Below are 25,033 nucleotides of genomic sequence, written 5' to 3'. Positions count from 1 at the left end.
AGAAAAAGAAACCAACAGAAACGGTTCATCAGATAGTTGTAAGTAGCTAGAGACAAAAACCACAGACACTTAAAGGTTGTGCACAGTGAAGTTCTGGGGCAYTCACCTCCTGTTTTTGTTTCAATTRAGACAAAAGCAGGGTTTATTTTCAGATCTGTAACAAAAATAAAACACCAAAGGCCAAGCTGCTGAGCCCTGCAGTGGGTGGGCAGCCTGCAGGGAGCAGCCACCAGTGAGCTTTACTGGTGCCACTGGAGGCCACCCTGCTGTGTGCAGCTCTTCCACAGCTCCTCCAAACCCCACTGAATCTTGCATTTGTTGCAGCAAGGTCCCATCCCCACTGCCAGGGGAAACTCTCCACCCTCACCCTTGTCTCATCTGCTTTTCTTCCCTTCACTCCTGATTTCACCATGTTCACACTGATGTTGCTCAATACCCCACAAAGCAGGGCCAGAGGTATCAGGGTTTGCTCTTTCTTGAGAAGGGAGAAAGAGCATCCAACATCTTTATTTACAGGAAGAAACAGAGAAATGTGATGGAGCGAGGGCCTACCTGCCCAAAATGCCACACACAATGAGGAGGAGAAACTCTCCTGCTTGCAGGTTACAGGTTGGTTATTGAACACTCAGCATCTCTGTCCAATGCCAAATCACTTCACTCACACTGTGCTCCACATTTAGCTACAGCTGAGGAAACSTCAGCCTGCTGGGGCAGAAAATCAGAGCTGGCAGCAAGAGCAGGCAGSAAGAAAAGGCAGGAGAGGGCTGGGCAGGAGCACAAAGGCAGCGATGAACAGGGTAAAAGGAAATGGATGCAGCTCCTTGTCCCAGCCCCACAGGGAGTGGGTCCTGCAGGGGGGCCAAGCAGCTCCTTCAGCCACCCAGCTGCCAAACAGGCCATGCTCCAACCCCAGCCCCCTGTGCCAACCCCCCTGCCATGCCAGGGTTCAGCCTGTGCCCCCCACATGCCACAGGCTGGCAGCACATTGGGGTCACCCCCTGCAAGGATCCAGGCAGGCCAGAGGTCAGGAGCTGCTCTGCTCAAAGAGCCCATCGGTTTTTAGGGTGCATTTTCAGATTTTCTTACAGTTTGGTGACACCCACAAAGACATYGAGGCTGGAACATGCTGTGTTTTGGGGCTTTTGATGACAATGAGGTGAGYTCAGCTGCTGGGACACCCAGGGCAGTGGCACAGGATGGCACAGGCTGCTGAACACCCCAAACCACGCCAGGACACCTGGCTGCACCTTCCACCCTGCCCCTCTATCCACATCTAGTCAGACCCGCCAACATCCAGCTCCAACTTCTCACAAAGACTGGCATTTCACCATTATCCTGAGCAGAAAACCCAGTTATATCCAAATTCCACAAATTCAAACTCTCCATCTTGATCTTGGTTGGTTTTAAAATCGCCCTGTGGCCCTTTTTGTACCTCCCACCTGAAAAACAATGAGAGGTAGGGCCAGCCAGAGCACCGAGYCTTCCTTCCTCCTCCCCATCAATATTTTATCACAGCAAACACCTGCCACGAAAACAAGCCCTGGGAGAAACAGGAGGTTCGTGGAACTGCCTCAACAGCAGCACAGACACCACAGGAAACAAAACAACCTGTGCACAGAGAAGAGCAGAGCCCACAGAGCAAATGTTTGTGTGCTCCAGGGACGGGACAAATTCTGCTTTTGCTGACACGGGGGTGTGGCTGCTCTGACCCCATCACTTCCAGCTACAGCTTCTGCAAAGGGCCAAGCAGACAGTGCAAATCCTTCTCCAAATATGCTCAGTTTTGGGGGTTTCATTGCAGTCAAAGGCAGGAAAGGGATTCCCTGTGTGGAGTCACTGGCTCAGAGGTTTGGCACCAGGAATGTCCCTGTGAAAGCACTGGGATTCACAGCAAGATGGTGTATGGTGACAAGGGATATCAAAGAATAGGGAACATGGGGAAACCTTCATTTTTTTCCTCTGAAGGATTCAGAGGATCAGCTTGCATGAGCTGATCAGCCCCCCTGCCCAGGCACAAAGCAATCCTCACCTTTTCTATTAGTTTAAACCTTCGGAGAACAGAGCCAAAATCAAAATACACCCACTGGTACCAACTTCCACAGAGTCAGGAGCTGCATGGGAAATATCCTGACTCCTGAATTCCATCCACGACACAAGCACTCCTTGATGCCAGTGCTCCTGGGGTGACACCTCCAGGGAGGCACCATTTGTTTATTACAGAGCACGCGGGCACGGCAGCAATTGGAGGTTATTATTTCTGCTGGAGATGTGATTTCAGGCTGTGAGAAAATTTTAGGCTGCACAAGCCTGAAATAACTCCCTAGGCCAGATTTACAAGTGGTAACAGGCAGAACCATCACAGTCACTTGTCATTTTATTAAAGGCCTGCGTGACCYCCTGACCCACACAGGCTCTGGAGCTGCCAGCCCAGGGACTGAAAGCAGCGCTGTCAGCGAGGCCAGGTCCCTTGTCACAGGATTAGCTGTGGCTCAGTGTGGGTTTCAAAGCATTAAACAGCTCGGTGGGATGGTTCTTCTCACAGCCACATCTCCCCTGAGGGGACACCAGGATGCTCCAAGGGCTGGAGCCCCCCTGCTCTGGAGCCAGGCTGGGAGAGCTGGGGGTGCTCACCTGGGGAAAGCTCCAGGGACACCTCAGAGCCCCTTCCAGAGCAGAGAGGGGCTCCAGGAGAGCTGGAGAGGGACTGGGGACAAGGGATGGAGGGACAGGACACAGGGAATGGCTTCCCACTGCCAGAGGGTCAGTTTAGATAAGGTWTTAGAAGAGTTCTTTRYAATAARGGTGGTGAAAMACTGGCACAGGTTGMCTGGAGAGGATGAAGATGCCCCAGTCTTGGAGCTCTGAGCAGCCTGGTCTGGGGSAAGATGTCCAGRTTTCTATCAAAGGATGTGACAAACACCAGATCYCGTTCTGTCGATGCCCTACGCACTCAGCAGTGCTGGCAGGAGGATGAAACACCGCAGCATATTCTGGGCAGAAACCTGTACTTTCCTGGAAACCAGAATTTTACATCTCCAGGACACAGCCTCGTACCTGGAGCTGTTTCTGTCAGGCTCTGAGGAGGCTGCAAGCAGGGATTGACACATGGGACACCCACAGGAGGGTCCATCACAGAGATAAGAGAATCCCCTCCTGATTCACACTGCTAATTTCACCCTCTCTATCAAAATAAAACCAACCACGATGCTGTGCTCATTGACTGCACCAAGCTGACCACAGCAGGAGCTGTCCCCATGTCTRTGACACCCACCTTCCCCATGGACAGAGCCTTCTCCACGAGCTCACCCCTCCCCAGGCTGCACAGAGTGGGGATGAGGTCAAACATCAGCAAACATTGAGAAATTCATTCTCTTTGGTGAAACCATCCCTCCTAAGCACGAAAACCACACGCCCATGATTGATGGAGTGGCTCCCTTCTCAAACAGCAAACAATCCCAAAAGCCAGCTCCAAGCCAGTGTGTAACAGGGGTTAACAATCTTATCTGGGGTCACCAGAAGAAATTCCAAGTAAAACCCGCAGCACGCAGATTTCCTGCTTTCTAACCCAGTGCCCTATTTATACCTCTCTTTCTTCACAATGCCAGTGACAGCTTTTTCCTCACTCGGAGGCATGTTTCCTGCTTTCTGAATTGTGACTTTCATTTGTAGCTSATTTCCATAACCTCCGAAATAGAGTTGCAGTGGAAGTGTTAAATGTACTGATAAATTCTTCATGAATCTCGAAGTTATTGGCAGAGAGAATGGGGGCAATTTACCCTGCACCAGTCAATTGAAAATTATCTATTTCAAAACCCTCTAATGGAACGCAGCAAGGTTTAACTCTGGCTGATAAAGTAACGCCTTCCTGAGGACGAGGCCAATAACAGAACCTATTTCCAAAATGCAGAGTCCCCAGTGTGATGGCAAACACGCTCTTCAGTGCCCAGTGACCTTCACAGTCCTGTCTTTGTCACAAACTCTGTGATCACRTGCAGAGCAGCACCCACAGCCCTTGGTGTTCATCCCACAGTGGGGGCCCCTTTGCTCCTCTCTGTGACACTCTGCCTCGAGTGCATCCACCAGAAAGGTACCCAAAGGAAGAAGGAATGGAACTGCAGGAATGAGCCCAGAAGAGAACATGGGGATGCCCCAAAGGCTGGAGCCCCTCTGGAGGCTGAGAGAGCTGGGGATGCTCACCTGGAGAAGGGAAGGCTCCAGGGAGAGCTCAGAGCCCCTTGCAGGGCCTAAAGGGGCTCCAGGAGAGCTGGAGAGGGACTGGGGACAAGGGATGGAGGGACAGGACACAGGAATGGGGTCACACTGCCAGAGGGCAGGGATGGATGGGATATTGGGAAGGAATTGTTCCCTGGGAGGGTGGGGAGGCCCTGGCACAGGGTGCCCAGAGAAGCTGTGGCTGCCCCTGGATCCCTGGCAGTGTCCAAGGCTAGGCAGGGACACTTTCCATAACCTGGGACAGTGGAAGGTGTCTCTGGCCATGGCAGGGGGTGGAATGCCATGAGCCTTCATGTCCTTTTCAACCCAAACCATTCTGTGATTCTGTGGTTCCATCTGATCAGGCTGCACTTTGATTAACAAAGCATTTTCCRTGTGCTCTTTGCCAGGAGCGTGGCATGGTCCAGCTGCTGCCACTCCTCTGGTTGCTCTACTTTAAAAAGCAAGAGAGAGAAAGAGGGCGAAAAAATAAAAAAAAAAAAAAAAAAAAAAAAAAAAAAAAAAAAAAAAAAAAAAAAAAAAAAAAAAACAGAGACAAAGAAAGAAAAAACAGTCTCATCTGATCCTTATCCCTGCCAGAGCAGGAGCATCTTCAAAACCACTGGCTGAACAAGTTGCACTAAATAATGAGGACACATGGGGGGACTAAAAGTAAAGAAAGACCAAAGCACAGATTTGCTGCAACGTTTCCACTTCAGTGGAGTCAGAAACAAGACACAAGGTGCCTATTCTGGAAAACCAGATGTGGCTGTGACTGAACAAAACAGTATGGACAGGCAGGGAAAGAAAACCCACAAAAGTCATCGTGACTCATGTCAGAATCTGGAGGTCAGACATGGAAAGWGCAAAGCCAGGGGTGGAGCTGCATTTCAGGAGCACCAAGAATCCTGTGGGSAAGGTAAGGAAAGTGGGGTTAGAGCTCCTGGCAGGAAAAGGAGCCGGGAAATTCCACCAGCCCACCTTCCCTGGAKGGGAGAAACCAGAGACTGAGGCATTTGAAATGAGACTAAATGCCAGAGCATCCTTTAGGAGCAGCCCAGGGCGGGCTGACAGAGCTGAGGGGACARTGCCATCCYCYCCAGCACTCTGCCACCTCATTCAGAACCACCCAGGGATGGCACAACCCCCACGACAAAAGCCACAAGCACGAGGTTATCAGAAGAGGTGACACAGGGCAAGGGACARCTCCTGCCCTCACCCTTCCTGGAAAGCTTCCAGAGGGCATAAACTCAGGCACAGTCATCACAGCCAGGTGTCACCARCACCAAAACAGCATTAATTCCAAAATGGAGTTGAAAACGTTGGCTCGGAGCAGAGGAACGAGAGAACAGGACTGGACAGGGCAGCAGCCACCTGAGCCCAGCAGAGCTGCTCTCCTACACAAGCACACACAGCTCCCTGCCCCATRTAAAATATTTGTGCATCCTACATAATTTAGAATCCTATTAAATAACTTGACTCCCTTATTTTTCACCGCAGCAAATTCCATGAATTTTGCATGGAATAAAAATTTAGCAATCATAGCAGTTGCTAATTTCTGTGCTGCGCTCAGAGCAGCCTTTCACTTCCCCATAATGATTTTAAAACATTATCCTGCTGTTTCCTTTTTTTCTATGGCTGGCATTGAAGAGCTCTGCAAACTATTTGAATTGCGCTGCTCTGAAAAAAAAATCCTGTAGGGGAGGAAAAATTAAATTCAATCATCACTCTACCCTCTGTGAACTGTGAAAGTCTTGGGAACATGAAAAGGTGCTTTCGAAAGGATGTTAAGCATTCAAAAGATTAGACAGCAATGTGCAATTAAATGTGTTCCACAAGCCTTTGTCAGAGTATCCAAAACCTCACTTCTGCATGAACTTCAAATCCTCCCACTGGGAGCTTGTTCAAGTGGTTTACTTTAAACCTGTACTTTAGATATTCCATACCTTTCACTTTTTATAATTCTCCAGCATATGCTAACACTGGCAGAGTTAATAGTAACTGACTAATTTTAAACCCTGTGATTACTGGAGCTGATTTATATAGTAGCTTCACTTCACAATGCTGCGAATCAGGCACGCGGTAATTGCCAAGTTCAATTTTAGCTCTGTCACACTGAAGCAGTAGTTTTTATGCCTCAGCTGTTGCCTCCTCCATGCTGTAGAGGTAAGCTGATAATGCAGTAGGTTTTGCTGTTAAATATCACAATATTATGATACCCCATGTCAGATTCTTGCAAGCTTTGTGAGCTATGCATCATCTATTAACTAAATACTTTTATTAAGGGAACGGTTTGAAAAGGTTCCCATTCTAATTTAGCTCAGAACACTGAATAGTGGAAGAGGGGGGGAGAATGCAATGATTTAATTCACCACCAAAAGTGGTGGAGAGAAGCACTCATCATCATCACCATCATCACGGAGCTGTGGTGGGAAATGTGAAGGGATTAAACCAAAGCCAGTGAGCACAAACCCTCCGGGGTGAGGGCACCCATCACCCTGCACCTCCTGGCACATGCAGGGGCAGTGCCAGCAGCTGTTTCACCCCTCAAAACCAGGAGCTTTGGGGCTGCAGGCCCGTGTCCAACAGCAAGGGGCATCTTGACTAAAGAACAACCATCCCGGGGGAACTTCCCTGCCATCCCCATGGATGCTGCTGGCAGGGCTCAAGGAGCCACGTGGGACAAGCAGAGAGGAAAAGGTTGAGGAGATGGACACCAAAGAGCTCTTGCAAAAATGAGATGGGGCTCCACAGCTCGGGGATGAGCTGCACTTGCAAGAGGGACGAGGCTGTGCTGCCGAAATGCTGCTGCTGCCTCAGAKCTGAACCAGCTGGGCATTACCACTAATCTCTTAATAGCACTTAAATCCACCCCTCTCCTGGGCTTCGTGATAGCAGATTTTCTTTCTTCTTTTTTTTTTTTTCATTATTAAAGTCTGCTCACATCAAATTTAACAAATGTGAGTAAACTGGAGCCGCTTTCTTTCCCATTCACACATTCCTTGGTGCTGAGGATCAGTGAAGGTGCTGAGCCCTGGAGTATCAGAGAAGGCTTTAGGGACAAGACACAGCCCTGGGGTGGATCTGGGCACCTCCTCTGTCCCAGGGGCACAGCARTGGGGTCTCTGCTTTGGTGCAGGGTTGATCTTTGCAATCCTTGTAGGGAAAGAGCACAGTGCAGCAGGAAAGTCTCCGTGCACAGCCAGGTGCTTGCTCCTGTTGGACAATCTGTGCAGATTTTGACCCCTTCCTCCCCTCCCCGGCTCCCTCACCCCCAGGCAGATGCAGAGACACCAATCCAAGCCAACACCCACGTGCTGACCCCTGTGGGGACCCTCCTCTGACACCACTGCTCAGCAGCCACTGGCTGGGGAAATTCCTTCTACCAGCACCATCCCTTTCTGATAAACCCCAGTTTTATGGATACAGGACAGACGCGGGATTGATGACATTCACCAAAAACATGGATCTGACTCCAGCTCTGAAGTTCATTGCTCAGSAACTCAACAAAACCCATGGGTCCAGTGGCCACCTCTCCCATTAACCTCTCACCTTTCAGACAAGGACCCCGAAATTGGGCAACTTCCTCTTTTCCTTTTTTTTTCTCCAAACTTCCAAAAAGAAAARAAATAAACAACATGCTRAASAGGGAGCATCCTGCAAGCCTGGAGAGCTGGAGCTGCATTCCATGGTGGCTCAGTGTCTCCAGCACAGGCTCCCTGCTCCCTGCAGCCTTTCACAGGAGAAGGTGGAACCCTTCTCCCTCAGAGAATGAGGAAGGAAGAACATGGGAATTTTGCCAAGCATGTGGTCACCGGGAGGAAGGAATAGGACTGGATGAATTTTTCAGCTTTGCTGATTTTGGTAAAACCAAAGCCACGTGCCTCAGAACACTTCAGGAACCCGCTGCATGAATTAATTGACCGCAGGGAATTCAGAGGTGGAGTTGATTCTTTGATGTCTGAAGTCTCATTTTCTGCAGCCCCCCAGCAGCCTGGTGTGAGCTGCATCAGCCCCTGTGTGGAACAGATGCAGGATGCCAATGGCATCGACACTCTCAGAGGTCTCCCGAAGCTAAAGCTGAGATTAAACCACATTTTCTCAATTGCATCACTTTGTTAGGATCACCTCACATTGTCCAGAGGGCAAGCTGCCCATCGGAGCTGAGGGAGAGGTCACAGCCCAGCTGCAATCTCACCAAGCCCCTGGCTTGCAGGATTTCCCTGTCAGACTGAGCACAGGGCAGGATCCTGCTCTGGTCTGGGATAAATACCCCATTCCAGACCCACTGGTGATGCAGAACTCACAGCACTGAGAGTCTTCTACAAATAACTCTGGAAAGAAATTCCCTGGTGGCAGTACAGTTCCTCTCTCCCTCATACATCCACATGTCCACACTCTTTGCCCATCTTAGCTATTTTTTTAGGAACCATCCTTTCCTAAGTGCCCAGCAGGACCTTTCTCAGCTGCACCCCAAAATCTGCAGGGTCACACGTCATTGCAGTAAWACCCCAACAGCCCAGCTCCTCAGTTTAAACAGAGCTGTGCACCCACAGCAGCCACAAAGGAAGCCAGCAGAGCTCATCTGTGTCCTCTGCTCGTGCAGAGCTGGGGGACCCCACGGCCACCTCAGCACATCAGCCTGCAAGGCAGCCAGGGGGGTTTGCATCCTATGGGCACATCCTCGCCAGGAAAAATGGTTTGGGTGGAAAGGGACCTTAAAGCCCAGCCAGTTCACCCCTCTGCCATGGGCAGGGACACCTTCCACCATCCCAGGTCTCTCCGAGCCCCAACCTGGCCCTGAACACATCCAGGGATGGGGCAGCCACAGGTTCTCTGAGCAACCTGTGCCAGTGTTTTACCACTGTCATTGTAAAAAAAAAAAAAAAAAAAAAAAAAGAAGAAAAAGAAATCCTTCCCTATACCCAGTTTAAATTGACCCTCTCTTGGTTTGAAACCATCACCCCTTGTCTTATAACAACAAGCTTTAAAAAGTTTGTCCCCATCTTTTTTATAGGCCCCCTTTAAGTACTGAATACGCAAGAGCTGGAGCTTGCACAGCATTTTCCCACCCATGAACAGGGAACACCTTCCACTGTCCCAGGCTGCTCCAAGCCCAGTCCAGCCTGGCCTTGGACATTTCCAGGGATCCAGGGGCAGCCACTTCACCGGATATTGCAGGAAAAATCGAGTTTCCAGCAGCCTCAGCTCACGCTCTGTGTGTCCATCTGCAGCCCTGGGAGCTGGCTCTGGATGCACAGGAGCCTCTGGTGCTYGTGCAAGGCACCTCACACACCCCAGAGCTGTTTGTGCAGTTCCTCACACACCCAGAACCAGCAGTGAGCCCTTTCCCCCTGCTCTCCATCTTCCCATCTTCCCATTACAGTTAGGAAAAAATAAATTAAAAAAAAAAAAAAACCCTAAACTCCCCAAGTGTCTGTTGGTGCCCAGATGCAAAAATAAGATATTTCACCAAAGTCTGTTTACTCGTGTGCTGACACATGGAGAGGCTTTATTTAAAGCTTTGAAAAGCTTCTTGGCTCCCCTCCTCATTCCCAGTGCACCCAGTTTCAGATGTGAATGTGAAACCAGTTTGCTGCAGTGAGATGCTGCATCGCTGAGGTGAGCTAAGGGAGGAGGAGGAGGAGCATGAAGAATCACACCAAGAACTGCCCCCAGAGACCTGTGAGAGGCACATCCCACATCACACCGGCACTCCCAGCTCCCAGCCCCACTGGGGTTTGTTTGCTCCGAGCAGGGATTCATTTTGCACTCAACTAATGCAAGCCCAAAGTGCTTTCAAACAACACYCCTCTAATAAAAACATTACAGAAGCCATTATTTTCCTGTTTAGACTGAAACTAAGTGAATACAAAGGCAACCTCATTTAAAACAAACTACCATCACCACAAAAAAAATGGATACCAAATATTCTTTTCCAAAATGCAGGGAATTTAACTTTCATTTTAGTTCTTCTTGAAGGAGGCAAGAAYACTTGCTTGGCAAACACAGCTTGTGCAGCAACACTATAAAGAAACTGAAAAACACTTCCCTCCAAATCTTCTCCCTTAATGAGAGTTAAGAAAGGTCTGTTTAATAATTATATTTAATTTCAAGCTCTCTTTCCTCCTACTTTCTAGAAAAGCATACATTCCAATGACGCACCAAAAAATATAAAATTTTTCTAAATTATTTCTGAATTGTTCCCAGTTATGTTCTTGAAAGTGTTCCCAGTTGTCTGTGACATTATCAGGCTTCCCACCCATCCCACCAGCATCCATAAGGGTTGGGAGGGGCAGTGCTTGCTGCTGTTGCTGGATAAACCCAAAGCAGCTCAGAGGAAGMAGATTTGCTGATCCTGGCATCCCCCCGCTTGCTCAGGCCATCTCTGAGCTCAGCCCTGTCTGACAGAGCCTGGAGCTCAGGGTGACACCCAGCATCAGTCACCTAGAGCTTTACCTGTACCCAGTGATTTCCAAAGGTCAGCTTTGCACAGAGGTGCCTGCACAGCTGCTGTCCCAAACTGATGCTGCTGCCACCCTTCCCATGCAGGGAAGCTCAGAGCCAAGGTGGGCCCAGGGGGATGAAATGCTGAGATGACCAAACCGTGCTGCCCCTCTGGCATCAGGGAAGGACTCCAAACGGGGCAGCAGGTGGGAGCTCTTCACCAAAAACACCCACRTGGCTTTGCACAGAGCTCCTTCCCCTCTCTGCCTTGCCATGGGTGCCACGGGCAGTGCAGAGCTCTGGCAGCAAAGCCCTGCCCTGGTTCATACAGCTCCTCCAGGCTGGAGGCTCCAGCACTGCCCCTGCCCTCCCTGCCCCTCCTGGTCCTCAGTGATTCCATTTCACCATGAGCACCACAGAGAAGTGAAGATGGTTTCTCCCACCACCAGGACATTTGCTCGGTGCTGATGCTGAGCCTTGCTCCAAATACATCCTTGGGATTGGAATCCTCTCCTGCAGCCCCAGCACCACACCCAGCACTGCTCCTCAGCCCAAATGGCAGCACTTCAGCCTTCAATGCTCTCCTGGGGACAAACTTTTGGTGACACTTGATAGGAACACCCTCTGGATGTCCATGTTTCCATGCCATAGGATGCACCAGAATGTCCAACAGCTGCTGGAGGCTGCCAGAACATCCTCTTTCACCTCCAGTCCCACTGCAGTGCCAGCACAGAACCAAAGCAGCAGCCAGAATAGCCTGGATGCAGCCCCTGAGCCCCAATTCACAGCTGTGTCCATCCCACGGCACCCCTACTTCAAGAAATGGCATTTTTTAGTAGCAAACAGGGTCCTGCACTGCTGCTGCAGAGCCTCTCACAGCTGTGCTGCATTGCAGCAGGAGCAGCAGGCCACATTCCCCCAGCCTGGACATCCTTTCATTCCGTGGCACTGAGCATTGACTGGACACTGCAATARTTGTAGATGCACAGCAATCTTAAGCCTTCATCAACCTTACAAAGGCTCATTTATTATCCTTTCTGCTCCAGAAACAAGCTCTGCCTTCTTTTACACCTTCACCAGCTCAAAGGAGGTTTCAGAGGTAAAACCTGGACAAATTTTATCAATGAGTTCAAATCTCGAGCTAAATCAGAAGGAGGAATGGATTTACCCTAATCCCCTCCAAACATTCATCAACATCACCTGCCAGCTCAGCAGGATTTAATCTCTTTTTAATCTCTCAAAGCAGTGGAGTGGATGGGGAAGAGGTTGGGCACACAGTATGGTGGATCTCTACTTTTTTTTTTTTTAATAATTCTGGCTGCCAAACCGCATGAAGCAGCGCTTGGAAATTCATTAGTACTTTGCTAATATCACTTTCCAGGTAAATAACTGGCTTGGCTAGACCACTGTGTGGCTGAGGAGAAGGGAAGGGAYTGGAAGGGACACGGTATCTCCACGAAAATGCTCCAGGAGCTCCAATTCCATCAGCGAGCACAGGAACTGCTCAGGCTCTGCCCTGGACCGAGGGCAGGGATGGGGTTGAGAGGCACCAAGAGGCAGCAGAGCCCCCCTGCAGCACCCACTGAGCATCTTCTGGGCAGGCACCGCGCTCCGCAAACAGCTCCAATCCCAGCCCGGAGCGCTTCCCTGGGCGCTCCCCTGCCTCCCACCAAAGCAGCAGCGCTGCTGGCTCACACGGCCGGGGTTGTCGCGGCCAGTGCCACCGCAGCCGTGTCCCGGCAGCCCGGGGACCGTCCTGGCACAGCGCACGGCTGATGGCAGCGGAGCCGGCGCGGGGGCGCCTTCGGCAGCAGCGTTAGCCCGCGATTCGAGGTTTACATAACACCGCCGAGAGCTTTTGGCAGAGACAATCGCTATCAGCGAGCGAAGGGAAGCATCAGGAACAGCCGGCGGAGCAAAGAGACACCTCTCGCAGCAGCCCCCGGGCTAGGGAGGGAATAAATAACAACCGCGACAGAAGCGGCGCTCGGGCAGCAGAGAGGGAGAGGGGAAGGCTCGGCAGAGGGAACCGAGCGTGAATCGCGGCTGAGACGGGCAGGGAATGAAACTTTCCCTTGTCACCTCCTTCCCACCGGAGCTTTGTCACATGTGCCACACTCACACAGGGCCGAGGGACGGCTGAGCCTCCCACGGCTGGGAGGGATGAGCGACCCTCACTGATAGCAGGGACACGAGGCATGGAGCTCCCTGGCCAACCAGCCCTGCAGAGCCTGGCCCTGTCACTGCACCCGGCAAAGCTCCACGCTCAGAAACCTCCACTCACACAAACTTCTTCATTTTTAACTCATCTCAGCCTGGTGTTGCTGAGTTTCACTCTAGCAGGTTGCATTTACTCAGAATATTCCGAGTTGGAAGCGACACACGAGGATCATCGAAGTCCAACTCCTGGCCCTGCACGGGACAGCCCCAAGAATCCCAAATCAAACCCAGAAAGAGACCCAGAGAGGGCTGGATCACCCCACTGGCCTCTCTAGCAGCTCCACAATGGCCAAAGGGATGAGCCCACCAGTTTCAGGTGGCCCAGCTGGCCCCTGTCCTGCTGCCTGTCCCACACTGCCACCAGAGGATCACAAAGGTGGCGAAAGACCTCTGAGATCACCAGCTCAGCACTGCCCACTGAGCCATGTCCCTAAAGACATCTCCATGGTTTTGGAAGCTCGTGCCTCATCCCAGGAGCAGGACAGCAGTCACCTGCCCTATCTCACAGCTCCCGAGGCCATCTGGTCCCTCGGCACCCCAGACTGGTGTCCCAGCGATGGGAAGAGCCCCAGCAGCTCTCCAGGAGCCTCTGGATCCTGCAGCTTTCTTATTCCAGGGAAGGAGGCTCTAGAGACCTCTCTGTGCCAAGCAGAGCGTCCCTTCCAAGCTGGCACCGTCCCCCTCTCATGGCACGATGACAGTGACACAAGCTAGAGCCCCAGAGCCAGCAGGCTCTTCCTGCCTCCSAGATGTCCAAGATTTCCAGCTCTGGCAGCAACTGAGAAGCTCCAGTTGGGCTTCAGAACATCCTAAGRCAATTCCTCAAAAGGAGGGGATGCTGAAATCCGCATTTCCCAGGGAATTCAMGCGGTGCTTTCCTGGAAATGGGAACAGTGTCTGTGGCTTCAGTGGAGGGCAGCTCTGGACAGCAGGAMTTAAACCCAAACTCAATCCAAAAAGTTTCCATGATAAACTTGGATTTGCCTGCGRTTYCAGGATCCTGWTTTAGAATCCAKTTTGGGCTGGAAGGGACCTTAAAGTTCATCCCCGTGCCATGCACAGCACAAGGAGGTGCAGGAGTGAGAAAGAGGATGAGAATTTGGTGCAAGGCTGCCCTTGATTCCAGCTCTTCACTAATTTCCACTCAAAACTTGTACACTGTGACCTTTCCAGGCAAAAAAAAAAAAAAAAAAAAAAAAAAAAGTATATATATATATAAATAAATAAATATTTGTAATGCATGCAGGGAAAAGAAGTCAGATCCAGCTCTGGAGCCTACAGTCCAGATCCCTTCTCCTCCAGGAGTATTTCTAAATCTCAGTCAATACCACATTTTCCAAGGAATGAGGCATTTCACATTTTATTAATTCTAACTAAAGCCCTTTTTATTGCAAACTTTCTATTTAGCATTTGATTGCAGCCACCACCACTGAGACTCTCACTGTATTAGAGCAGAAAATCTATTGCTATTTTTCCTTCCTGCCATCTCAATCCCAGAAGGTGCTATTGAAATTAGTTTAAATGCACTTCCAGAGGTTCCCTTCCAGCCTGAGCTACTTCATGATTTTCAACATTCGTTTCTTTGGTGCTCTAAACTTGGTATTTCCACGGGTGACTGAAGCTCCATGTTGTTATTCCCATCAGGATTTGGCCTCTCCCAAAAAAGGCCAAATATGCCAAACAACTCTGTTAAAAGGCTGCAAGTTTATGAAGCTAAAAAGACCATTTCAATAYTTTTCCCCTTTTCAAAGCCCAACTCTTAAATGGAAAAACCAACTGAACAGATTTCAAAAACCTGCCACTCTGGTGTGATTTAAATCAAATGGTTAAATACTCCACATGTTTGGCACAGCCAGAACTATCTGCTTTGCAAACAGATGGCCACCCACTGTTAATTTGCCACCTTGACACAAAAATGCAGGTTGACAATTAATTAAGGAACAAATGCCAGCAGTCTTCAGTTCACGTTCTGACCTGCAGCCTTTTCCCTTTATCTTAAGCAGGAAAAAAATTAAAATATATATATGTATAACTGCCATCTACTATTGCAAACTCCTGGCATGCAATAAATGCTGTTCTCAGCTTGAACAGATTTATCAAGCTGAAGCCACGGTGTCGCCAACATCCGTCTGGGATGGAGGAGCCCAGACCATAATTCCAGCCTGGGTCCCTAAATATCCCTGCATTGAAGGCTGACCTCACTGTCTGGCTGCAGGGCTGGACCCAGGCGCTCGCTGGAAGGTTTTTTCTTCCAAGGGCCGTTTGATCTTCAATCAACAATGCTTATCAGTGCTGCAGTCTGCCAGCCAGCCCCAAAAGTTTGATATTTTTAACAGCACATTCTTCTTCTCCTTTGAATGCTATTTAGAGACAAGATAATGCAGCAGGGGGAAAGTTGCCTCCCTGGGTTGAACACRGACAGAGCAGGATCCTGTTTGGGGGGAATATTTTCCAGTTGCTGTGCTTTATGTTGCCCCCCCTCCCAGGATTTCTGCTTTTTCTTCTTCACATAATATCCTAATGCTCTTTTGGGCCATTGCATAAGCTGAGAAAAATCAAGGTAATTCAGTTAGAATTCACTAAAGCTTTCATAYATTTTATTCCCATGCTGTCAAAGTTTCTTTTTGTTGCGAGCTCCAGGGCACATTGCCCCCTCTTCTGACAGTAGGGACGAGAGATCTAATTCCCTAAAAATACATCATTCTTCCATTGCAGGCACAATGTTCTGAGATRGCTCAGTGTATTAAACCCCTCTGTTCAAAGAAACAGCCACGAAACATAAGAAACAGGGAATGGATCTCTTATTTGTCGACAGAGAAAAAGAAAGAAATTATTTTAGGGTGCAGTTAACTGTAAGTGATGTAACAAAATCACAGAATCAGAGTGGTTTGAGTTGAAAGAGACTTTGAAGCTCATCCCATCCCACCCCAGCCATGGCAGGGACACCTTCCACTGTCCCAGGCTGCTCCCAGCCCYGTCCAGCCTGGCCTTGGGCACTGCCAGGGATCCAGGGGCAGCCACAGCTTCTCTGGGCACCCTGTGCCAGGGCCCCCCAACCTCCCAGGGAACAATTCCTTCCCAATATCCCATCCATCCCTGCCCTCTGGCAGTGGGAAGCCATTCCCTGTGTCCTGTCCCTCCAGCCCTTGTCCCCAGTCCCTCTCCAGCTCTCCTGGAGCCCCTTCAGGCCCTGGAAGGGGCTCTGATGTCCCCCTGGATCCTTCCCTTCTCCAGTTGAGCACCTCCAGCTCTCCCAGCCTGTCCCAGAGCAGAGGGTCCCAGCCCTTGGAACATCCCCATGGCCTCCTCTGGACTCGCTCCAACATYTCCATGTCCTTCCTACATTGGGGGCTTTCAGCAGCCACCCTGTGCCCTCCCACAGCACCACAAAGGTCCCTGGCACCTGGCAGCACCTTCCTCATGGCACAAAGGAGAGGTGATGGTGGGGTGGTGTCCAACAGCTCATCCTTGACCAAGGGCTCAGCTCTCACGGGGCAAAGGAGCTGAGCTGGAGCGCTGCTGGRACAGGACTGATTTCCACCAGCTCTCCATTGTCACAATCTCCTCCCCTTCCTAGCATCATCCTTCACACTAAAACTGCTGCATTTGAGGGGTTTCAAATGGCTTGACAGATCCCAAAGAGCCTACACAGCTCAACCACCTTCCCAGGGACAGGGAGACGTTTGGGAATAAACTGCTGGCTGRAAAAGTGAAACCCTTACAGAGGTATAAATGTGGAGATCCACATCTTCAAAGGAGAGAAGCTTTTCAGATGTTACTCTCCATGGACCTGGATCTCCTGCAAGGGATGCTCAGARCTTGGGGTGGCTCCAATTATTCTTAAAATAACCCCCAAATGTCTGGGGGCCCCCAAACTGAGGGAGACCCAGGCCAGTTCATGGAGAAGATAAATGGCAGAGCCATGACACAGCTCTCACYTCCCAGCTTGGCCGCTGGGAAGAGCAGAGATGGAGAGGAAGATGAAGATGATTGGATTGTTTTTTTTTTCTGAAGAGGAAAGGAGAAGCATTGTGCACAGGCAGACAGCTGGGGAAAAAACGGGATGGAGCCTCCCTGACGAGCCCAGACGGGGATGGAAACTCTGACTCATCGGGAGGTTTTGTGGGAAGAGAAACCTGCAATCGGGAGGTTTTGTGGGAAGAGAAACCTGCAAACGTGATCCAGCTAATCCCATCAAAAAGTGCTCTTCACTGCCACCAGGGTGCAACAGGATCTGTGGGGTCCTGGGGGAAACACAGCCTGGTGACAGGAGAAGGGTGGCACCATGTCACCAGAGGGGAGGGTGGCACTTTGTCACCAGAGGGGAGGGTGGCACCGTGTCACCAGAGGGGAGGGTGGCACATGTCAGGGCTCCTCCTCCAGCTCCCCAGTGCCAGGGCTGTCCCAGACCTTCTCCTCGAGGCTGGGGGTCTCTGCTGCCTGGGAGAAGATGCTCACTGGGAATGGGGTGAGGAGGCTCAGGGCTGAGCTGCTGTAAGTTCTGCTACCCACCCCACAGGTCCCCAAAGTCACCACCCTCTTCTAGCTCCAGCTAAGCCATGAGATCCTTAAAAACCCAGGAAAAAAAGGCAGCATGGGACCAATGGGCCRAGTCCTCGAACCAACAGAAATAATGAAACCATCTCCACTTTAAACACTGGTGCACTGCAGCCTCCTGTGCCCAGGTCCAGGCCAGAATCAGAGGTCAAGCAGCTGCCTTGGCCAAGACTGGTCTGATTCCCACAGATCAGGTTCCTCTGAAGCCGCGTGTGGCACCCAACACAAACCAGGAATCTCCTCCTATGAACAATTCCTGGCCCAGGGCTCCTGTTTAACGCTTCCCTCCCGGCTCCCTTCGCCACCRAGCCGAGCTGCAATCTCACAGTCGTCAGGAAGAGATTTAATTATATCTGCAGAGGTCAAGCAATCCATGCAAAAGATGACAGTGGTGGGGAGAGATTCCGCGGCGCAACGCGAAGATTTCGCCTGCAGCGCCGCGGCAGCCGGGGCCATTTTTCAGGGAAGAAATGGCATCCATCAGAACAAAACCTCCGGAGGGAAACAATAGGAAAAGGTAGTGGGGAGGCTGACAATTAATGTTTTTAACTCTGGGTGTATAGGTGCAAAATCAGGCAATTTAATGCTGGTTTTTATCACTTTTTTTTTTTTTTWAAAGGGTGTTTTGATCAGTGCTTGTTGTAGTAAGTTTTGTTGGGAGAGTTCTTCCTGCTGAAGGGGAGTTGTGTATCCCCAAATATATGCTATAATTGTATATAATATCTAGGATATAATATATATTATATATTTTATATTGTATGTATTGTACGTATTATGTATTATTTTATATTATATGTATTGTATGTATTATGTATTGTATTATATACCTGGTATATAATATATTGTATAATATATATTGTATAATATATATGGTATTACATATGTAACAGATTATAGATTATGCATTATGTATTATATATTATGTATTACGTATTATATATTATGTATTACATATTATATATTATGTATCATATATTATATAGTATGTATTATATATTATATGTTATATATTATATTACAATACATAATAATAGATCATTTATATACACCACATAATATGGCATATGTCATATATAATGCATGCGCAATACTACAGAGCATCTATTATGCATTATTTAATTATATTAAAACAAGTGTAAAATCACAAAGGTGGAACATTAGAGCTCCAGCCTCCAATTAGGAATTAATAGTATGAAAGCTCTAATCACACTAACACTTGAGCCTGACTCGAGGAATACTGARTAAGATCTCAAGAGGAGGCAGAGGTGCTGCTGCACGACAGCTCAGACAGAAGCCTSGCACTCACCGGATGGAAAATCGTCAGGAAAAACACATTAGCAACACAATAACTTATTTTTAATGCAGAGCTGTTAGGAAAACACAATTATATGCTTCATTTATACTGCCAGATATAACCCAACTTATGGTAAAAGCATTTAGAGCTCGTTTTGTTAAAAAAAAACAAAAAAAACCCAAAAAACAAAAAATAAAAAACCAACAGAGGAGTACAAAGGTAATAGGGAAAAATTGCATCTCAAGGGGAAAACACTCCCCACTCCCAGTGGGGCAGTCCATGGTGGTGGARCATCCTCACCTCCCTCTCCTTGTATCCAGCAAAGGGATGCAAAGAGAAGGCAGAGTGAAAACAGAGATTTTTCTACAAAAGCTGCAGAAACATCACAATGATGACAACAACCCCCAGGAAAGGAGCTGGCAATGCCCATCCTTACAATGAGAAAATCTGGAAGAGCTCTGCAAGGATCCAGGGGTTCTCCCACTGCCCTGGCATGAGGATGGTTCAGGAACTCTCCAAGTGCATGCTCTGGTCTGTTACAAGCAAAATACGATTTATTAACAGGATGTTTTCTCTATTATGRATGCACACACTGATCCTGGTGCCTGCTGCAGGCTCAGAGGTCCAAGATTTACCCCAAAGTTATGGTGGTGTAACACCCTCAGGCTTTGGACCATTGATTCAGGGTACTATCATTGATTTGAACAATCGTAAATAAATCAGAGAAACTTGTACAGTTTTGATCCTGAATTTTTGTGTCTCTTGCTGCCTCCTCTGCTCCAAGGACTTAATGGATCAGGCCCTTGACAAGGTTATTCAGAAGCAGCCCAAACAAACATGTTGTTATACACAAGTCAGACTGGTCTTCAAAACATCTCCCATTGTTCCCAAAACAACCAGATTAAAGCCTTCCCTCTGTGCATGCAGAGAGAACAACAATTTCCTTGAATGGATGGACATTCATTATTTAGCTCCCAATCCCTGACTTAAAGCCCAAGGCAAAAAAAAAAAAAAAAAATGGAGCTTCAAACACTTTTTGCTGTGCAACCCATCAAAGACCACTCCAGAGAATGCAGGATTGTCCCACTGAGCAGCTCAACCACTTCTCAGAGGAAGCCCTAGACCATATTCAGGGCCTAAAAGAAAAAAAAAAATTAAAAAAAAAAATCTACATTTGCAAATCAACAGGAGCTGCCTGCCAAATGAGAATGAAATGGGCCTCAAATTAAAAATCTGCTGGACTTTGTTCTCCGTCCAAAATCCTCCATCTCCAAAGAAAAGATTTATGCTACTTCCAAACAGAGTTGGCTTCGAAAGTAGGAAGGGAAAGAATATATTTTATCTTCCAGAATGGCAAAGCARTTCTGGAACAAGGAAAAAGGGACCATGTTTATCACTGCGGTGTACAATTCATTGTGAAAGTCAAAACAGAACATTTCACAGAAATGCGTTTGCTACATCGGCTTGGGCTCTCACCAGCTCAGATCCCATTTCTGAAGGGTTCTTAAAAGAAGAGGAGAGCACTGGTTGCAGATTAATACACACCACATGACTAGTAGATTTARTTATCCATGATTTATGATGGTGCATTGGCAGAATAGTTTTTGTCAATTTATCAGCCTAAAAGGCAAGAGAGAGGGTGTGTTTGGAGAGGCAAAGCCACAGGATTAGAAAATTCGGGAAAAGGTCTGATGGTGCTGACAAATCCTACAGGATGCTGCGGGGTTAATAACAGCAAAGGGGGTTCCCAAGGAGCACAGGCACTCCCAGGGGCACAGCAGGGTGGATTTGGCATTCCCAGGCTGGGTGCTCATCCTTTTCCTCCTCCTCCTCCCCATCAATCCCTATCAATTCTGCTGACTGGAAATGGGGCATCACACTAACCCAGTCTGATCATTGAAACACCAGAAGTGACCAGGATGAATTTCTACTTAAATTTATTTCTGCAGCAAGAATAAAGAGATGATAATTTACTCCCCAAAGCTGCCCCTGGGGAGCAGGATCACTGCTCCTGCATCACAGCATCCCTGCACACCCTGCGAGGAGGAGCGCAGGGCACCACRCTCGGGCAGGATTCCTGCCCCAGGCCTCCCTTGCCGAGGCAATTGTGCCTGGGCTGAGAAGGAAAAACTCCTTCTTGAACTTCGTGGACCCACACACACCATTTAGGATCTAGGAAAAATCCTTCCATGCTGGTTTAGCAGCCAGCACGCCARATTTTGTCGCTAAAGCTCTGCTAAGAGCAGAACGAGCCTCGGTGTTACTAAAATGCACCGCTTTTCCTGCCGTTTGCTTATTGTCAAACACAGCTGCAGAATCTCCCTAGAGCTCAAGTGGGAAAAATCCCCCCATTTTTTCAAAGCAATTGGAGGGATGGGAAAAAGTCCCACCAGGGACTAAGAACCCCTTTAGGTGGTGCGGGAACACACTGCTCTCACCCCAAACACCAGCACYGCACACAAGCAGCTTGAAACCCTGTGAAAGCTTTGCTGGCAAAGGAGCARGAAAGGGTCTGCAGCATGTCTGCTCCAGGAAAAAGACCAGAGGGGATAGAAAAAAGGGGTTTAGACTCAAATTTAAAGGAGGAATCCAAAACAGAGGTCGGTGTTTCCTTCAGCAGGGCTGATGATGGGGATGGATGTCACAGTTCAGACRAGGGCTCCTTACAGAGAYGGTTCCACYTCCAGCTGAGCCTCCCCAGTCCCTCGTGGCCACTGTGCACACCCCAGAGGGGTTTCTGCTGTGCAGTCCCAGTGATGGAGCAGCTCCTGGATCCAGCCCACGGGATGGATGTGAGGGGCCGGCACTCCGGTGTGGGATATGCTCRTTGCAGTGCATCCTTTCAGGCGGCTTCTTATCACCCCCACACCTTGGGCTGAGCACTCTGCAGCCCTAAAAGTCCAGCAAGCAGCAGCTCCCTGGRCACTGGGAAGTTTGGGGTCAGCTCCCAGCTGCCAAAGCAGGATGCTCCGTGCAGAATCACCAGTGACAGGGACGGGTTTGCCTGGAGACCCCTTTTCCCTGCCTCGATGCCACCTGGTGTATTCTGGTGCACCAGAACCCCTCACCAAACACTGACAGCAGCACGGAGAGCTCCTTCTCTCCCTGCCTGATGGGGCAGGAGGGTTCCCGTTGTCCAGTGTGGGTGTCCAGCCCCTCACTCCCTTCTCCATCCCTCCCAGTGGTCAGCCCTTCCAGGGAAAACAGARATGCTGTGGAAGCAGGGGAAGAAAGGGTGCAAATGCCGCCGTTCTGGGGAGGACTCAGCACACTGAGCACACATTCCCATTTCATTATCCCTCTGAACACCCCTTGTCCTTTCAGGAATGGAAATGCTGATACACACTAGGCCCCTGCGTAGCTGCAGAGAGGAATTGTGGCTGACTGCGCCTCGGTGAGAGCCGAGACCTCCCGGTAACAATATCATGTCCAGTAAGTGCACAGAACAATTCCATTAACATTTCAGGCTGCTCGGGGCTCAGGCAGCTCACGGCAATGGCAGAGCTCTGCCACGCTCCCAGTGAGTTATTCATGCACAGTGACACTGCACAGCCTGGCTTCGCTGCCTCCCCCTAAAGAAATAAATAAACAAAGGGGCAAAAAAMAAAACAACAAAAAACGCCCTGTACAAAACAAGCCTTTTAAATCAAAGGCAAAGCAGGAGGACAGCAAAGAGCTGTAAGTGCTCCTTGCCCAGGTCTTTCCTAGGCACGGATTTTATCYGGGATATTTGCACACGGTAGTGGGAGAATTTTGATTTTTCCAGTCCACCCTATGTATCTTTTTTGARAGGAAATGCTTTGAAGCAGACACAGTCTCAGCCCAGCCCTGGGGCTGAGCCACCAGCACTGGACAGGAGCAATGGGGTTGGGATCGGTGTGAGGTTCTGGAGTTTCCGAGTATCCCATGTGGCTCCAGGAAGCAGGAATGCTCAGGCAGCACTTTCCTCGGCAGGAACACGAGAASAGCACGCTGCTGGTGATCCTCGGCTGGCTCCCACCCCACACCTGCCGGAGTTATCCGAAAGAAAAGCATCAGGAGCCACCTCTGCTCGCCCCACTCCGGGCCGCGGTTTGATGCTGAAGTTACAACAATTATACCTGCAGTCTGTCAGGAAACAGAGTCAGCCCGTTTCATCCCGGGCTTCATTCCAGCGGCCTCCAGCYACAGGCAAACGTGCACGGCTGTGCATAAGCAAACGTCATTTGATAACTCAGAGAAGGAAAGAAGGGGGGGAAGGAAAAAAAAAAAAGCGCCCTGAATATCAGTAAAGGGTAAGTYCCTTCCTTTCTTCTGCCGCTGCCTTAAGATCTCCGTAGCAGTGACAACAGCAGCATCTGGTGGCAGTGGTCAGTACCTGGGGTGCTCCTGTCCGGTGTCCCATCCACCCCGGCCATCGCCGGCACCCATGGCACCCGCCGGGGCTGGGCTCGCTGCAYACCCACAAGAAGCGATTGCCCGCAGCCTCCCGGCCGCAGCAGCAGCGAGGACCCGCGGATCAATTGCGACCGCCTAATCCGGGACTAATCTCAGGGATTCAGGCCACAGATGAGCTGGCGACGAGGGGCCCCGCGCCCCAAGGCTCAGGCGGGCGCTGCCGGGGACACGGGACCGCGCAACCCCGCGGAGGGGMCGGAGACACCGCGAACGCGGCCACGAGCCCCGGCTCCCGCACACAGCACGGGAAGGCAAAGGAAATCACGTTGGCATCCCACAACTTCTTGRTAAAACCGAGCTCCTGAAGGCAGCRGGATTTGGGGGCAGCCGCAGTTTGCCAGTGGCACACGCTCACATGATSCCAGATTTCTGCTTTCACGCGCTGTGCGCTGATGTTTCGGCAGGACAAATGTCCCGCTCCCAGGTGACCCAGCTCTCGTCAGTGTTTTAAGAGCCTATTTAGCGTTTTAAGAGCAACGGCGATGATAATAAAACTTTGAAGCCAGCAGCACGCAGACACAGGCGAAAACAACGGAAAGTTGTTTCCTTTCAGTATAACCCGGCGTCTCAAAATAAACGAGAACTATAAGGTTTGCTACAACTTAATAGAAAGAGATAAATAACCCAAATGACAGAGAACAGTTAAATACGTCTCTTGATACATAAAGATTAATTTGCCGCCCCTGGGAAGCCGCACGCGTTGCCCTCTGCTAGCGTTYTGAGAGTTTGATCCCAAAGTATCACAAAACAGAGAGCATCCTGAGCTGCTGTACCGACGCAGGAGAGCGTTTTCTCCCTTTATTAACTTTTTTTAAACGCAATTACCCGAATTTGGCCCGGGAAGCAGCCAGGATTAGGTCTGGGATGATCCCACTCGCTCCAAAGGGATCTGTACCCCACGGCTTTGTAGCTGAAGCATCAGCGCTGTTTACCCACCGCGAGCGAGGCGATACTCGCAGAGAACTCCTCATCCCTGAAGTAGCATCTATCCCCTTCGCTTCGTCTCCTCTAGGATGAAGGAAATTTCCTACAGCACCTCCGCGCTCTCAAATATCCCCTGCGCATCCCTCTCCCGTTACAAGAGCAGGGTGCTTCGCCCCGCAGCTGCAGCGAGCAGGGGAAATGTGTGTGAGGGAGGCCTCGGGGGCTCTCCCCGCCGTGCTGGGGTCTGGGGACACACGGCCACCCCCAGCCCGGAGCTGGGCGCCCCATCSGCGGGAGCGCAGCGCCGGGGCGCGCAGGCAGGTGGGGGACGGAGGCGAGGGACGGGGCCGGACCCCGCTCGGGAGGAGCCGCGACCCGGCCCGGCGGCTCCGCAGCTCGCAGAGAAGGTGCAAAACAACAAGGCAGCCAAGAACAACAGAGAAAAAGTACCCGACAACAACCGCAACAACAACCCCCCCACCCCGCGCATCGCCCCGGGCCGAGCGCTCCCCGAGCCGAGCAGGTTCAAGCACCGCGGCACGGACACACCGGCACCGCGCTCCCCCCGCCCGCTGCGGGGCGGCCCGGCCACCCGACGGCTCCCCCCGCTCCGCTTCCAGACCACTTTCAAAATTCCCTCCCGCAGCAGCCGGGCGCCGCCGGCACTTTGCTCGCCCGTTGGTGCCGTGCCCGCGGAGCAGCGGCGGGACAACACCGAGCGCAGCCACCCGCCCGGGGACCCCCGCGCCCCGCTACCTTGTTGCAGTGATAATAATCCAGCGGCCCGAGGCAAGTGGGGTCCGCGCCGGGCAGCGAGCCCACGGCGGGGGGGGCGGAGGGGTAGAACCGAACGTCCATGCCGGGGCTGCGGGCGGCGGCAGGCGGGGGCTCCAGCGGGCATGGACCCGGCTGCGGCGGCGGCGGTGCCTCTGGCGCGGGGAG

At 50.5% G+C, this 25,033-nt stretch overlaps 1 protein-coding gene across 1 annotated transcript in view; it reads right to left on the bottom strand.

The window, feature by feature from the left end:
- The window catches only part of TOX2 (TOX high mobility group box family member 2), a 147,119-nt gene extending 122,119 nt beyond the window's left edge, over positions 1–25,000 (bottom strand). Inside the window, exon 1 of the mRNA XM_057383019.1 lies at positions 24,848–25,000. Coding sequence (XP_057239002.1) covers positions 24,848–24,949 — 102 coding nt within the window. The 5' untranslated portion in view covers positions 24,950–25,000. The remainder of the gene's footprint in view (positions 1–24,847) is intronic.
- Positions 25,001–25,033: the final 33 nt, after the last annotated feature.

The sequence above is a fragment of the Malurus melanocephalus genome, unplaced genomic scaffold (genome assembly GCF_030028575.1).
Source record: "Malurus melanocephalus ecotype Western Australia unplaced genomic scaffold, MMel_1.1 scaffold_602, whole genome shotgun sequence".
Lineage (NCBI taxonomy): Eukaryota > Metazoa > Chordata > Aves > Passeriformes > Maluridae > Malurus > Malurus melanocephalus.
Note: the sequence above shows the minus strand (reverse complement) of the source record. Positions and strands in the feature narration are given on the sequence as shown.